Raw genomic sequence first — 16708 nt, forward strand, 5'->3', positions numbered from 1 at the left:
ATATATATATATATATTTATTTATTTTCAATAAGTACGCTGTATATTTTCGTATACAGTATATATAAGTGACAGTATATATATATATATACTGTCACTTAATAGCATGGAAAAAGTGTGTTTTCATCCGGGAGAAAGTGTATTTTTAACCGAGAAATCTGGGAAAAATCCGGGAATTTTTTTTCCGTGTCCACGTATACACCCTGGCCAGTCTTGCTAGCGGGATGAAAGCAGAGCTCACCATCTGCAGCATCGTCGACAGGACTGACTGCGGACCTTTGGTACAGAGCCGAGTGGAGGGTCTGAATCAGAGGCTGAGACGGTTCAGCGACCGTGTGGGCTGCAGATTCCTCGACTTGCGCCATAGGGTGATGGGGTTTCGGGTTCCGCTGGATAGGTCAGGAGTCCACTACACGCAGCAAGCGGCTACACAGATAGCAGGGGTTGTGTGGCATGGACTGGTCCGTTTTTTAGGTTAGATGGCCTCGGGCAAGTACAGAAAGGGCAACAGCCTCAAAGGGTGCGGGGCAAAGTCAGGACATGCAGGGACCAAGCAGCAATCAGTATTATAATTGTAAACTGTTGAAGCTGCATTGGTAAAGTACCGGAACTTCAAGCGCTGATAGAAATCACCAAAGCTGAAATTGTTATAGGTACAGAAAGCTGGCTGAAGCCAGAGATAAATACTGCCGACATTTTTACAAAGGCACAGACGGTGCTTAGAAAGGATAGATTGCATGCAGCCGGTGGTGGCGTGTTTGTCGCTGTTAGTAGTAGTCTATCCTGTAGTGAAGTAGAAGTGGATAGTTCCCATGAATTATTATGGGTGGAGGTTACACTCAACAACCGAGCTAGGTTAATAATTGGCTCCTTTTACCGACATCTCGACTCAGCAGCATTAGTTGCAGAACAACTGAGAAAAAATTTGGAATACATTTCACATAAATTTTCTCAGCATGTTATAGTCTTAGGTGGAGATTTAAATTTACCAGATATAGACTGGGACACTCAGATGTTTAGGATGGGTGGCAAGGACAGAGCATCGAGTGACATTATACTAAGTGCACTATCCGAAAATTACCTCGAGCAATTAAACAGAGAACCGACTCGTGGAGATAACATCTTGGACCTACTTTTCGACTCTGTAAGTGCAGAACAGGGAATCAGTGATCATAAGGCCATTGCAGCATCCCTGAAAATGAAAGTAAATAGGAATATAAAAAAAGGGAGAAAGTTTTATCTGCTTAGCAAGAGTAATAGAAGGCAGGTTTCAGACTACCTAACAGATCAAAACGAAAATTTCTGTTCTGACACTGACAATGTTGAGTGTTTATGGAAAAAGTTCAAGGCAATTGTAAAATGCGTTTTAGACAGGTACGTGCCGAGAAAAATGTGAGGGAGGGGAAAAACCCACCGTGGTTCAACAACAAAGTTAGGAAACTACTGCAAAAGCAAAGAGAGCTTCACTGCAAGTTTAAACGCTGCCAAAACCTCTCAGACAAACAGAAGCTAAACGATGTCAAAGTTAGCGTAAGGAGGGCTATGAGTGAAGTGTTCAGTGAATTCGAAAGTAAAATTCTATGTACCGACTTGACAGAAAATCCTAGGAAGTTCTGGTCTTACGTTAAATCAGTAAGTGGCTCGAAACAGCATATCCAGACACTCCGGGATGATGATGGCATTGAAACAGAGGATGACACGCGTAAAGCTGAAATACTAAACACCTTTTTCCAAAGCTGTTTCACAGAGGAAGACCGCACTGCAGTTCCTTCTCTAAATCCTCGCACAAACGAAAAAATGGCTGACATCAAAATAAGTGTCCAAGGAATAGAAAAGCAACTGGAATCACTCAACAGAGGAAAGTCCAACGGACCTGATGGGATACCAATTCGATTCTACACAGAGTACGCGAAAGAACTTGCCCCCCTTCTAACACCCGTGTACCGCAAGTCTCTAGAGGAACGGAAGGTTCCAAATGATTGGAAAAGAGCACAGGTAGTCCCAGTCTTCAAGAAGGGTCGTCGAGCAGATGCGCAAAACTATAGACCTATATCTCTGATGTTGATCTGTTGTAGAATTTTAGAATATGTTTTTTGCTCGCGTATCATGTCATTTTTGGAAACCCAGAATCTACTCTGTAGGAATCAACATGGATTCCGGAAACAGCGATCATGTGAGACCCAACTCGCTTTGTTTGTTCATGAGACCCAGAAAATATTAGATACAGGCTCCCAGGTAGATGCTATTTTCCTTGACTTCCGGAAGGCATTCAATACAGTTCTGCACTGTCGCTTGATAAACAAAGTAAGAGCCTACGGAATATCAGACCAGCTGTGTGGCTGGATTGAAGAGTTTTTAGCAAACAGAACACAGCATGTTGTTATCAATGGAGAGACGTCTACAGATGTTAAAGTAACCTCTGGCATGCCACAGGGGAGTGTTATGGGACCATTACTTTTCACAATATATATAAATGACCTAGTAGATAGTGTTGGAAGTTCCATGCGGCTTTTTGCGGATGATGCTGTAGTATACAGAGAAGTTGCAGCATTAGAAAATTGTAGCGAAATGCAGGAAGATCTACAGTGGATAGGCACTTGGTGCAGGGAGTGGCAACTGACCCTTAACATAGACAAATGTAATGTATTGCGAATACATAGAAAGAAGGACCCCTTATTGTATGATTATATGATAGCGGAACAAACACTGGTAGCAGTTACTTCTGTAAAATATCTTGGAGTATGTGTATGTAATGATTTGAAGTGGAATGATCATATAAAATTAATTGTTGATAAGGCGGGTACTAGGTTGAGATTCATTGGGAGAGTCCTTAGAAAATGTAGTCCATCAACAAAGGAGGTGGCTTACAAAACACTCGTTCCACCTATACTTGAGTATTGCTCATCAGTGTGGGATCCATACCAGATCGGGTTGACGGAGGAGATAGAGAAGATCCAAAGAAGAACAGCGTGTTTCGTCACAGGGTTATTTGGTAACCATGATAGCGTTATGGAGATGTTTAGCAAACTCAAGTGGCAGACTCTGCAAGAGAGGTGCTCTGCATTGCGGTGTAGCTTGCTCGCCAGGTTTCGAGAGGGTGAGTTTCTGGTTGAGGTATCGAATACATTGCTTCCCCCTACTTATACCTCCCGAGGAGATCACAAATGTAAAATTAGAGAGATTCAAGCATGCACGGAGGCTTTCCGACAGTCGTTCTTCCCACAAACCATACGCGACTGGAACAGAAAAGGGAGGTAATGACAGTGGCACATAAAGTGCCCTCCACCACATACCGTTGGGTGGCTTGCAGATTATAAATGTAGATGTACATGTAGATGTAGAATTTGATGGTGTAGTGCTGCTCAAGATTTTATACACGACCGAACTACTGAACGGAGGACCACAAATATCAAAGTTCTCACTTTCTGCTTCCCTGCAGGTGACTGGAAAAAATATCAGTCTCAGCTCCTAAAGGCTCCCCACCATCACCCCATGCAATCTGATCCCCCTCCACCACTCCGTTCATGTTACTTGTTGATCACACCCTGTACTGACCATCTCCTCTGTGTACATCCTGTAGGCGATAATGTTTTTGAAACAAATACCAGAGTATAATGTATCAAACATTAATCATAAATTGTAAGCTTTCACGGCCGGTATTGCCTTCACTGAAAACTTCCGGGCTGATTGGCCGTAGTCGAAGTATAAAACTCTCCACTGACGTTTCGTCTCCGACTGCGGGAGACATCCTCGGAGGTACAACGGCGAAACATTAATATGCATAGGTGCAATGAATGGAGAGGGAAAAGTTTCACAGAATTGCAAGTAAAACAAAAAAGGGGGGGGGGGGGTACAGACCATAGTCCATGTACAATAGGAACAGTCTTTTATAACAGACTACCATCTGACCTCAAGACAGCTAATTTAAACACCTTAAAGAATAAACTTAAGCAATTATTAACAAAGGAAATCTGTTATTCAGTAGAATATTTCAAGTGGTAATATCCCTTACTAAAACAGTTTATATAGCATAAGTTTATTTTTGCAACAAAAAATGATAATTTCTTATCTTCACAACCCATATCAATGTATGCATGTATTTTTCAAGCTCCAATGTCTCTCTGTAAAACAGTGTATATAGCACAAGTCCCTTTTTACTGAAAGAGCCACTGTAGTTGTCTGTGGGGATTTCAACATAAATCTTATGAATGAAAGTAGACTAAAAAATCAATTCCCAAATCTATTATGTAGTTTCAATCTGTTTCCACACATAAAGGAACCCACAAGAATAATGTATAATACAAACAGTCTTATAAATAATATATTTTCAAAGGTATACACTCGCACACACACCCATATCCCACCGATATGGGTGTGTGTGCGAGTGTATACCTGTCCTTTTTTCCCCCTAAGGTAAGTCTTTCCGCTCCCGGGATTGGAATGACTCCTTACCCTCTCCCTTAAAACCCTCATCCTTTCGTCTTTCCCTCTCCTTCCCTCTTTCCTGATGAAGCAACCATTGGTTGTGAAAGCTTGAATTTTGTGTGTATGTTTGTGTTTCTTTGTGTGTCTATCGACTTGCCAGCGCTTTTGTTTGGTAAGTCACATCATCTTTGTTTTTAGATATATTTTTCCCATGTGGAATGTTTCCCTCTATTATATCCAAATTAATTAATTAAATTAATTACCGTTCTTAAATTGTCATCTTCAATCAGTGGTCATTATCCAGCAAGATTGACAGGAGTGACAGAATAGATTGAAAAGACAATGTCAATTTCTTTATTAAGCCAGAAGAAATTTGTTGCATTTGTAGTCATTATACTACTGACAGATGCTGCAGCAAATAAGAGTGGTTATCTATTCTCAGGCTATGTTATAATGTGATCAAATTGACATTTGTCTGTATATTTTAAACGAGAAGCTTATTTTGCTAATAAGTGGGAAACCTAGAATGAAGATAAAGACATGTTGTTAAAATCTGTTTTCAATTTACAGTTGTAAACTTGCAAAACTTCCGGTGGAAAATATTCCAGTACTATTACTGTTGCTGTTCTGTGTCTTTATTGCTATCATAAATATAAATCTTGGAATTTCAGTTTCTCCAGTGATAAAATGGTAAGACATTGCATTGTGTTGTGAACAAATTTCAGATATCCTAAGAATTGATAATCTGTGGATGATGACGTCCCTTGTGAAACTGCATCTAGCACTGAATAAAATCCAGAAGATAGAAAATTTGGATGCCCTGGTAAATCTGAAAGAATTGGATTTATCCTTCAACTACATAGAAGTTATAGAAAACTTGGATAATTTGACTAAGCTTGAAATCTTCACCATCTACAATAACAGCATTTCAAAGGTGGAGAATATGGACAGTTTAGTCAATCTTAGGCTTTTCAGCATTGGAAAAAACAAATTAGCAGACTGGGACAATGTAAGGTTTGTTTTATGAAAATAAACTACATACTTATAATTAATTTGGAGCTTGATGTTGGGTAGAGTGTAGTAGGCTCAAAGCACCTCAATAAAGTTAATGTTAAGTTACCTAAATCTCTATATAGATTTTAATATTCTAAGCATATCACATTGGTTGCAACATCGCTACAGATTGAGTTTTACAATACAACATATATTGTCTGTAAAGTCAAATAGCTACTTTTTAAATCTAGGTAGCTTTATTTACATACTAGTTCAGTTGTACATATAGCTGTTCATGTATGCCCTACTGTAGCTGTATTTCTGTAACAGTAGGTTGAACTCAGTAAATCAATAACTTCTTGCTTTTTGAATTATAACAGTAATCAACAACCAGTTATTGACAATAAAAAAAAGTTAGCCTTAAGCTGCCAGTTGCCCCCTAAAAAGAGGACAGAAGAGCAGGCAAAAAGGATAAGGACTCTGTCCTACACTTGGAGTGAGAAACTGCCCTTAAGAGGTGAAAGAATCAAGAGCAAGTGAGGAAACTACTGTATTAATGACACAGAAAATACATCCACAAGAAATGTGGTCTCTAATTATTATTAATGGGCTGCATCAAACACGAGAGAAACATGGGAAGGAAGGGTGGCCAGGGGTGAGGGGGGGGGGGGGGGGTCGTTACCACAGGCCCAGTTGCAATTTGGTTGTCTAACAGCTTCCAGGGACAACAAAAATTTGATTTTCAATATTTCATGCAGCTATTGACCATATGCCACATCTTGAGGCCAATGTGCACTTCATGTATACACATTCAGATGTATCGATATTGGCATACTGGAACCATCAGTATCCAGATACCATGAATTCGTATATGTCTTGAGTCATCATAATTCATGGTGCACACATTACTCAAACTGTATTCATCCAGTATTTGAGAATGACAACACTTAACGACTCCCAACAAACTTTGCACATAATCCCACACTTTTAAAAAACTTTTTCTTACTGACACCCTCACAAAACAATGAGAAGAGAAAAAGTTTATTGCTTACTACAATTCTACTGTTCAAGCAGTGAAAATGCAGCATCAGGCACAGTGTTTTAATTTATTACTTCTTTCCTGTCAATTTGCAACACACTCTGCACACATACCACTGACTGTACCTGCTGTGTTATGTTATTGTATGACACATAGTTGGGGAGATATGGTATTTTATGCATGAAAATATAATTCTTTAAAGGATCGGGAGTCTATCCTAGTCTATGCTATTTCAAAAACTAGACCAGTTATTTCTTCATTTGGAAAGGAATGTCTCAACACTATCCAGATAGATACCATTCTCTGCTGCAATAAACAATGTGCTGAGTATCCTGATTAGATTAGATTAGATTTACTTTCATTCCAATTGATCCGTAGTGAGGAGGTCCTCCAGGATGTGGAACATGTCAGAATAACAACAATACATGACAAATATTTACAACTAAAACAAATAAGCTAATGTACCATTCCACAGGTCCCAAGTGGAATGATCGTCAATTTTTAATGAACACTAAGAGTCATTTTACAAATATTAATGCACTGAATTTAAAATAAAAAGTTTTTTATTTATTTATAAGGTAATAAACATGTAATACAACTACTGTAATACTTATTTACAATGAACACATTACTGCACTGAAATGGTGCAGAAGTTCGATTATACTTACACACACATGCACACACACAAATTTTCAATGAACACATTACTGCACTGAAATTGTGCAGAAGTTATGTTGTACTTATATACAAATCAGTTGGTTTTACTAAGAAATTCATCAATGGAGTAGAAGGAGTTGGCCATCAATAAATCCTTTAGGCTTCTCTTAAACTGAATTTCATTGGTTGTTAAGCTTTTTATGGCTGCTGGCAAGTTATTGAAAATGTGTGTTCCTGAATAATGCACACCTTTTTGTACAAGACTAAGTGACTTTAAATCCTTGTGAAGATTATTCTTATTTCTAGTATTGATTCCATGAATTGAGCTGTTGGTTTGAAAAGTGACATATTTTTAATGACAAATTTCATTAAGGAATAAATATATTGGGAAGCAGTAGTTAGTATCCCTAGTTCCCTAAACAGGCTTCTGCAGGATGTTCTTGAGTTCACACCACAAATAATTCTTACTGCACGTTTTTGTGCCCGGAAAACTTTAGCTTGGCTTGATGAATTACCCCAAAAAATAATCCCATATGACATTATGGAATGAAAGTAAGCATAGTATGCCAGCTTTTTCATTTTTATATCCCCTATGTCTGACAAAATTCGCATTGCAAACAGAGATTTGTTAAGACGCTTCAGCAGTTCTGTGGTGTGCTCCTCCCAGTTGAATTTATTATCAAGCTGTAATCCCAAGAATTTAACACTGTCCACTTCTTCTATCTTCTTGTCATCGTATGTTAGACATATACTCTTGGGACACCCCTTACAAGTTCTGAACTGCATGTAGTGTGTTTTTTCAAAGTTTTGTGACAAAGAATTGGTTAGGAACCAGTGATTAATGTCCACAAATATTTTATTGGCTGATCTTTCTAAGACTACACTTGATTTGCTATTTATTGCAATGTTTGTATCATCGGCAAACAAAACAAACTTGGCATCTGGTAATGTTACTGATGAAAGGTCATTGATATACACAAGAAAAAGTAAGGGCCGCAAAATGGAACCTTGTGGGACCCCACATGTAATTAGTTCCCAGTTGGATGATGCCTGATAGCTTGATACATGTCTCTTTCCTAATAACACCCTTTGTTTCCTGCCAGAGATATAAGATTTGAACCATTTTGCAGCATTTACTGTTACACTATAATATTCTAGTTTACTTAAAAGGATATTGTGATTTACACAGTCAAATGCCTTTGACAGATCACAAAATATACCAGTTGCCTGCAATTTTTTGTCTAATGAATTAAGCACATTTTCACTGTAAGTGTAGATAGCCTTCTCAATATCAGAACCTTTTAGAAATTCAAACTGTGACTTTGACAATATGTTATTTGAGATAAGATGGTTATAAAGACAACTGTACATTACTTTTTCGAAAATTTTTGAGAATGCTGGCAACAGTGAAATTGGACGGAAATTTGATACTATTTCTTTATCTCCCTTCTTAAACAGTGGCTTAACTTCAGCATATTTCAGCCATTCAGGAAATATTCCACTGATAAACGACTGGTTACACAGATAGCTTAATATGTTACTTAGCTCAGAATCACATTCTTTAATTAACTTTGTTGATATTTCATCATACCCACTAGATGTTTTTGATTTTAAAGATTTTATGATAGACATTATTTCTGTTGGGGTAGTGAGGGTCAAATTCATATTATGGAAGTTACTTCAAATGTCTGGTCTAAGGTAATCCGTAGGGCCTTAAACACAAGTTGTGATGTGCAAAAAGTGTGATTCCAGTTTTAGCTATCAAGTAATTAATGTTGGATATTAGGTACATGATATACAGAACAGCAATGCCTCCAGTGTATGTCAGGTCAACAGAATATTTATTCAGAAGGGATTGTAATGATAATACACAAATCATGCCTTTGAAAGATAAAAGTAGTGTTCCTTGGAATTAAGCATGCATTGTGATGAAACAATATTGATTTCTTCCAAAATCAGCAATAAAGAATAATATACAGGGTGTCCCACTCAAACCTCCCTGATTTCAAAGACTCAGGAAAAATATGCAGTAGATATGACAATGAAAAATGCACCACATTGTAAAGCATCTCAAAGAATTTATGTATTTATCATCAATACACCTCTACATGTGAACCATTTGTAGCACAAACAATATCGAGTTGATATTTAATTTCTTGCCAAGTTCTTTGTAACACATCGTGTGTTATTGTTGCAATCGCATTAGTGATATGATGTCGCAACATAGGAATATCGTCCTCTTTGGTTGCATACACGCGGTCCTTCACAAATCTCCACATGAAGAAATCAAGTGGTGTACTGTCAGGTGAACATGGTGGCCAGCCAGTGGGTCTTCCGTGTCCGATCCAATGATTGGGAAATTTCCTATCCTGGAACTTGCGAACAGCTGTTGACCAATGCGGCGGAGCTCTGTCTTGTTCAAAAATGATGTTGGGTTGCAAGACGTGTATCTTTGGGTGCACAAACTGCTCCAACATGTCCAGATACACTGACCCATTCACTGTTTGTTCCGCAAAGAAGAACGGTCCAACAATCCTGTCATGCATTAGCCCGCACCAGGTGTTTAGTTGAGGGCTATCATGAACATGTTCAATGAGAACGTGCAGATTTTGTGAACTGCAAATCCAAACATTATGCCTGTTAACCCTTCCTGATAGATAAAAGGTTACCTCATCTGAGAATAAACACCTTTCCGAGGAGCTGGCATCCATATCAATATGCTGCAGCATATTCACAGCAAATTGTTGTCAGCAAGGTTTGTCGTTCAGGATCAGATGTTGCAGAATTTACACTTTGTAAGCACACCTACTAAGACACTGGTGAACTACATGAAGCAATTTAGATTGAGGTACATCAAGTTGCCTAGATGCTTGACGAATTGACTTATGTGGGCTTCTGAGAAACTTTTGTCTGATGTCCTACACTGTCTCTTATGAAACTCCGTAACTTGCAACGCCCGAATGTTTCAGAACACTTCCTGTTCCCAGAAACTTCCTATACCATTCCTTAGTTGTTTTCACATCAGGTGGACAACATTCATACACACGACAATAATTTCTTTGGACAGTAATCAGCAGATTTTGTTTCTGCAAACCACACTACTGCTTGCGCACGCTGCTGGGGAGTCGCCATTTTCACTTCATGCTACCATGCTGCACTCTGGTGATGATAATTGGCACTTCTCACATGGGAATATAAATTATTTGAGATGATCTACAATGTGGTGAATTTTTCATTGTTGTATCTACTGTGGTTTTTCTCTCCTGGGCTCTTGAAATTAGGGAGGTTTGAGTGCGACACCCTGTATTTTTAGAGAATCAAGCTGTGCCATAAAAAAAATATGCCTCACAACAAACTTATCATGAGACTAGATGAAAAGAAGGCATCCACATTGTGCTTACAAACCAGAATATGGTATAAAAGTGGATCTGGTTCAGTAATTTTGAGATTTTTAATCTCTTTCTTCAAAAACTGTCTAGCAGCTGATGAACTTTTATTTGGAAAAACATCAAATATCTCCTGCCCTAAGAATCATGATACATAAATCTTCCTGCCCCATAATACATAATATCCACATGCTTTTAACATTTGGATTAATTATTAATCAAATACACACAACACTGGTGTAATATTCCACAATATTAATTATTTGTTACCTGAACCAGTTTTCGACTGTTACACCACCATCAGGTACAAAGATAAGTATGTGGTGCAGTGAAGTTTTGTTGGATCCAAGATTTCAGACTAGTGCATCTACAGAGTATCTCCATATCCAGAGACAAAAAATGATAATGTTAGAAATAGGAATAAAACAGTAGGAATTATTTCTGTGTAAATGCAATGTAGAATTATTTTACTAAGATAAAATGTTAGATACATTAACTAATGAACTATAGACAAATTACAACAGTTGTACATAGAAAAAAATAATGGAGCAATAAATTTTGGTGACATATTCCATAGATGTGGCTGATCAAAATAATCTTGTCTTTAATAGGTGCTAAATTACAAACAGATAAGGTATAGTAGTGATACTGAACAGGTGACTGAAGCATCTGTGATTATAAAAAGTAAATTTTTTATGTGATGAGAGAAATTACAGTAAGTTAAATAAAGGAAAATGGGATACATGAGTAAGAGGACTAATTTACAACATGGCCTGCATGGGATTATGGGTAGCATCTGCAGTTAGAAGTGGCAAGTAAGGGAACTGTGTCCAGCCATTCGATACTAAACTTGGATTGATGGACATACGTTTATTAATTTCCATTAGCTAGTTCATCCTCCATGAAGGAAAGATAATGACCTATCTTGAAATAATGGAAATTGATAAACACATGTCCATAAACATAAGCTTAGTACTGAACGGCCAGACTTAGCTCTCTTACTTGCCACTTCTAATTGCAAATATTACTCATAATCCCACCCAGGCTATGCTGTGAATTGCCGTATTTACTCGAATTTAAGCCGCACTCGAATCTAAGCCGCACCTGAAAAATGAAACCCGAAATCCAGGAAAAAAAAATTTCCCGAATCTAAGCCGCACCTGAAATCTGAGACTCGAAATTCAAGGGGAGAGAAAAGTTTTAGGCCGCACCTCCAAATCGAAACAAAGTTGGTCTATTGTAATATGAGACACAATTTAGGTCGAATGAATGACGATACAGCTACAGTTTGGTTCGAGTCGTAAGCTTAGCAGTTAAGCTTTACCAGGTAGCCATTGCTATGCGTCAGGTGCTCCGTCCGTATTTATACGGATACCCTTCCTTTTTCAGGTGCTTCGTCTGGTTTGAATCGGTTGCTTATTTTGCTTTGATCTGATAAGTGCCGTTCTCTTTGTTATAGGTGTTTGCATCACTCTAAGTTGAAAATGCATTATTGTACTGTGTCATGCATTGTTTGATGCATTCTGATAATGAGTGTTTATGACCTGTCGCCGCTCGCGGCATGGCTTGCTTTTGTGCGCACTACCGCCGCTTACAATAAAAAAAGAGAGGAATTGTCTCATTAGCGAAACAATGGCAAGAGACTGGTATTTGTTGTTGCTTACACTGTTGCTTTCTTTGATAATGATCAACAAGAACCAAATAATAGACTGCGTATGATAGATGTGCTGAACGAGAGTTTAGCTAAAATTTTTCTCCATTTGAAAATATTTGCAGACGCCTCTTGTGTACATTACATTCTGCACAGAAATTAGAGTCATCTTAGATTTAAAAATCTAATCAATTGCCGTGCTTCATTTCTGATTGTATCACTATTAGGCATAACAATAATACGAATATAAACATGACATGATATGTATATTCTTCCGCGTTTGCTGCTGTCTCACACTAGGTTCGTAGGTTATTAGGCAGACAGGATTTAAATGAGATAGCAGCAAACACGAAAGAATACATGGCAAAATGTTTATATTCGCATTATTCTTATGGTGAAGAGAATACTGCATGTGATTCACAATTCATAAAAGTTCCTATTAGCAACCATCTCTTCTCACAGGTAGGAAAAAATTCAGAACATAGAATTGGCCATATTGACAAACATCGCAAATAGTTTTGCCAGTCGGATTTTCGTAGTACATTGAAATGCTGCTACATTCAAAGATGAACAATACGGAATTTGTATTTACTTCGTTGGATAATGTATGAAAATGCAGTGGTCGAAACTCTGGGTGGTGAAAAATGCTCGTCTTCCACTTTTTTTTTAATTTATTTACTGACGCAGAGGTTTTGGCGCCAGTATTTATCTTTGTGCCTGCAAAGCATGCCTTTGTAGCGCTACATATATTTTCGATGGCGGAAGTAGTTGTGGCGGCACCTACCAACATTTTTAAGAACTACCGCTTACTTTGCACTCGATTCTAAGCCACAGGCGGTTTTTGGATTACAAAAACCGGAAAAAAAGTGCGGCTTAGATTGGAGTAAATACGGTACTCCTCTTACTCACATGCCCCATCTTTCTTTGTTTCAGTTACTGTAATCCCCTTTTTGTGTTAAAAAAATTGCTTTGTATTGCTGTATCCCGGTACTAGTGCATGTGGGTGTGAGTGCATCAAGTGTAGTGTCACCATACGTGTGTACTCATATCAACTGCGAACTGTATCAGTGCAACCAGCCCGTAGAGGCCACCTGTAAGAAGCATGCACACAGCGCAGTTTCCATCATGCCTTATACCAGTGACTCGCAACTATATATGCGTGGAGCAGCAATGACTGAATCAGTTTGCACCGTTCACATCAAATGTTCTGTGTCTTGTTATGTGTGGAGTCACAAGAGGTTTATTTCTGTTATTATGCAAAGGTTTATGAATAAAGCCATATTTCAGTTACTTGGGTCAGTTTTGTGTATTAAGTGGTTACTACACAACTGACAACACGTTTGGAATGGTTTCTGCATCTACAGTCTTTAAGAGTGGTTTCGTCAGGTTTAATCATTATGGACACAGTGCTACAGGCCCTGACTGAACAGAATACTTTGGCAGTGACCACTTTGTTGCCTTCCATTAACAGATGGTACCGTTCCACGGGTCCAGTCACCCACTTTTCCTCTGTATGATGGTTCAGTTGATGATTGGGTAGTGTACGAAAAAAGAATCGGGCACCTTCTTTTATCTATTGGTGTGACAGACTCAAATTTTTGCAAAACCCTCTTCTGCTCATTGATTCCACCTGACGTGTATCAGTTACTATGTCAGCTTGCCCCTTTACAGAAACTGGCTGCCTCCATCACATGCAGTGCCACTGGGTTCAAGCTTCCCAGCACTGAGCAGCAGTTTTTCTCTGGCCTCGGGTCCATTGCTGCAGCCTGTTCTTCCGGTCAGGATACCTCCACTGATCCCCTTGCCGTCGTTGCCTTGGCCATTTTCACCATTGGGTCCGGCCCTGTCTCCTCTGCGTTGGGACCTGCCTGCTAATGAAGGAACAGAGATGGTGATGGCGCCATCCTTCCCAGTGCCATTGTCAGGCACCCTGTGGGCCCACTGCCCTCTGGCGTGCCCACGTTCCCGTGCTTTCTGGTCCCATGCTCCAGTGATCGCCCGGCACACTGTCTGGTCCCACCATCAGCTTAGGCTGCCCCTGCTCCGGATCTGACAGACGTGCCTCTCGTAGGGTGACTGGTGTTTCCTCTGTCATTTGGGTACCCCCTTGGTACAAGAGAGAGGTGTGCTGTATCCTGCTACTAGTGCATGTGAGTGAGAGTGCAACAAGTATAGTATGCCTGCACTTGTGATCGGCCACTAAAGGCCACCTGTAGGAAGTGTGCACACACCGCACCATCTACCGACAACTCATGCCTGTATATGTGCAGAGCAGCACTGACTCACTGTCTCAGTGTTCTACTGGTTTGTGCAGTTCACATCAGTTGTTCTGCATCTTGTTATGCGTAGAGTCACAAGAGGCTTTTTTTCCATTGTTGTGCAGAGGTTTATAAATAAAGCCATATTTGTGTTACTTGGATCAGTTTTGTGTGTTACTTGGTTACTACAGTATAATCACAGCCACTTCCCTCACCTGCTTAATAACATTACTGTTATGTGTCTGTAATGTAGGACCTATTAAAGACAAGATTATTTTGTTCAGCCACATCTTTGGAATATGTCACTGAAATTTGCTGTTCAATTATTTTCGTCTGTGAATATTGTATTTTGTCTATAGTTCATTAGTTAATGTGTTACATATTTTATCTTAATTAAATAATCTTACATCACATTTATAATGAAATAATCCCACTTGTAGAAATGGTGATACTCTGTAGATGCACTAGTTTAAAATCTTTGACCCAACAAAATTTCACTGCACCACATACTTATCTTTGCACCTGACGAAAAAAGTGGCAAAAAGTGGAAGAGAAATGTGGCCTCAATGTCTCGCTGGCAGCACCTGGCAGGACGGTGGACAGTGGTAGACTGATGGTGCTTCCCCAGCTGATGAGACCATAGTCTGCACCCCGAGTGCTCACCTATGCTCCTTATTATTGGCTGGATGGCCGGTTTGTATAGACAGCAAGGGTGGCCATGTTTGTGAGCATGTGCCCCAGGTTCGTGTGAGTCCCCTGGCTGCGACAGTACAGAAGCATCCCAGATAATTAATACAATTGGTCACCAAAATATTATGCCAGCAGATTATTGCAAGCAATGTGAATACGGCAGCGAGTACTTGCACTGGCCAGCTCCAGTACAGTTTTGTATCTGAGCTGCAATTGGTAGACGGGATACACAGATCGTGGCGTACATCTGCATAGGAGGGGGTATGACAGATTACTTGAGCATCTCGCAGCAAGTGTAAGGAGATCCACAACCACACAAGGAAAAGTACGTGCGATTACTAGAGTCAGATCCAGGTTATGAGCCGGGTAGTCTTGAAAGTAATAAAGTAATGAAAACAGAACTGGATTGTAATGTGTCTATGAGTTTTAGAAAAATAAAATTAGTTTCATCAGAATATTAAGAGGTTGAAACACTAGGTCGGTGAGTTTCTGGTTTGTCTAGAAGATACGGAAAATTTTGAAGAGATAGATATTCTGTGCCTGTCTAATCTGAACGTACCCACAGGAGTAGAGAAAGTACGATGGTGGTTTGAAAAGTTATCGGAACAGAACAGAAAAAGTGCTTACATCACTGAAACTTTTTTTATTTTTTAATGTAGTCTCCTTGTAGATTAATACACTTGGTCCAACGAAGTTCCAGTGCCTTGATCCCATCTTGAAAATGAGTTTCTTCCAGGCTTGCAAAATAGTTGTCAACTCTGGCTATGAATTTTTCGTTTGCAGTGAATCTTTGTCCACCAAGAAAAATTTTCAGTTCTGGGAAGAGATGAAAGTCTGACGGAGCCATATCAGGTGAATAAGGTGGGTGTGGCAACAATTCATACCTTAGTTCATGTAATTTTGCCATGGCGATGTGTGGGCATGCATGGTCTTGATGGAAGGTGACTTTCTTCCTTGCTAAACCTGCCCTTTTTTCACGAATCCCTTGTTGCAATTTGCCCAGGAGGTTAGCATAGTATTCTCCAGTAATTGTTTGTCCAGTGGGGAGATAATCTACAAACAGAATCTCCTTCGCATCCCAGAACACTGACGCCATGATCTTTCCTGTCGAAGGAATTGTCCATGCTTTCTTTGGTGGCAGAGAATCATCATGTTTCCCCTGCTTTGACTGTTGTTTTGTCTCTAGGCTATAGTAGTGCCCCCAAGTTTCATCTGTGGTCACAAACCAGCGCAAAAAATCTTGTTCGTTTCTCCTAAAACGGGCCAAACATTGTTCGGATATGTCCATTCTCAGTGACAAAGAGTCATGGCACCCGTCTTGTAGATAATTTTTTCATTTCTAATTCTTCAGTTAAAATGTGATATACCCTTTCAGATGACATCTGGTAAACATGAGCAATTTCATGCACTTTCAATCGTTGATCCTCCGTGACCATTTTGTGAACTTCTGCAATGATTTCTGAAGTAGTGACACATCTTGGCTGACCATTCAATGCTCTCCCGACCACATTTAAATTCATTTGTCCACTTGGCAACAGTTGAATATGAAGGAGCAGAGTCCCCCAGTGTATTCTGGAAACCGGCATGAATGTACTTTGCTTTCATACCTT

The 16708-nt window shown here is 39.3% G+C and overlaps 1 protein-coding gene across 1 annotated transcript in view; it reads left to right on the forward strand.

Annotated features, from left to right (window-relative positions):
- Window positions 1–16708, forward strand: part of LOC126134764 (dynein regulatory complex subunit 3-like) — a 207612-nt gene that overhangs the window by 44623 nt on the left and 146281 nt on the right. The window contains 1 exon segment of the mRNA XM_049915195.1: window positions 5150–5433. Coding sequence (XP_049771152.1) covers window positions 5150–5433 — 284 coding nt within the window.

The sequence above is a fragment of the Schistocerca cancellata genome, chromosome 1, assembly GCF_023864275.1.
Source record: "Schistocerca cancellata isolate TAMUIC-IGC-003103 chromosome 1, iqSchCanc2.1, whole genome shotgun sequence".
NCBI classification, from domain to species: Eukaryota; Metazoa; Arthropoda; class Insecta; order Orthoptera; family Acrididae; genus Schistocerca; species Schistocerca cancellata.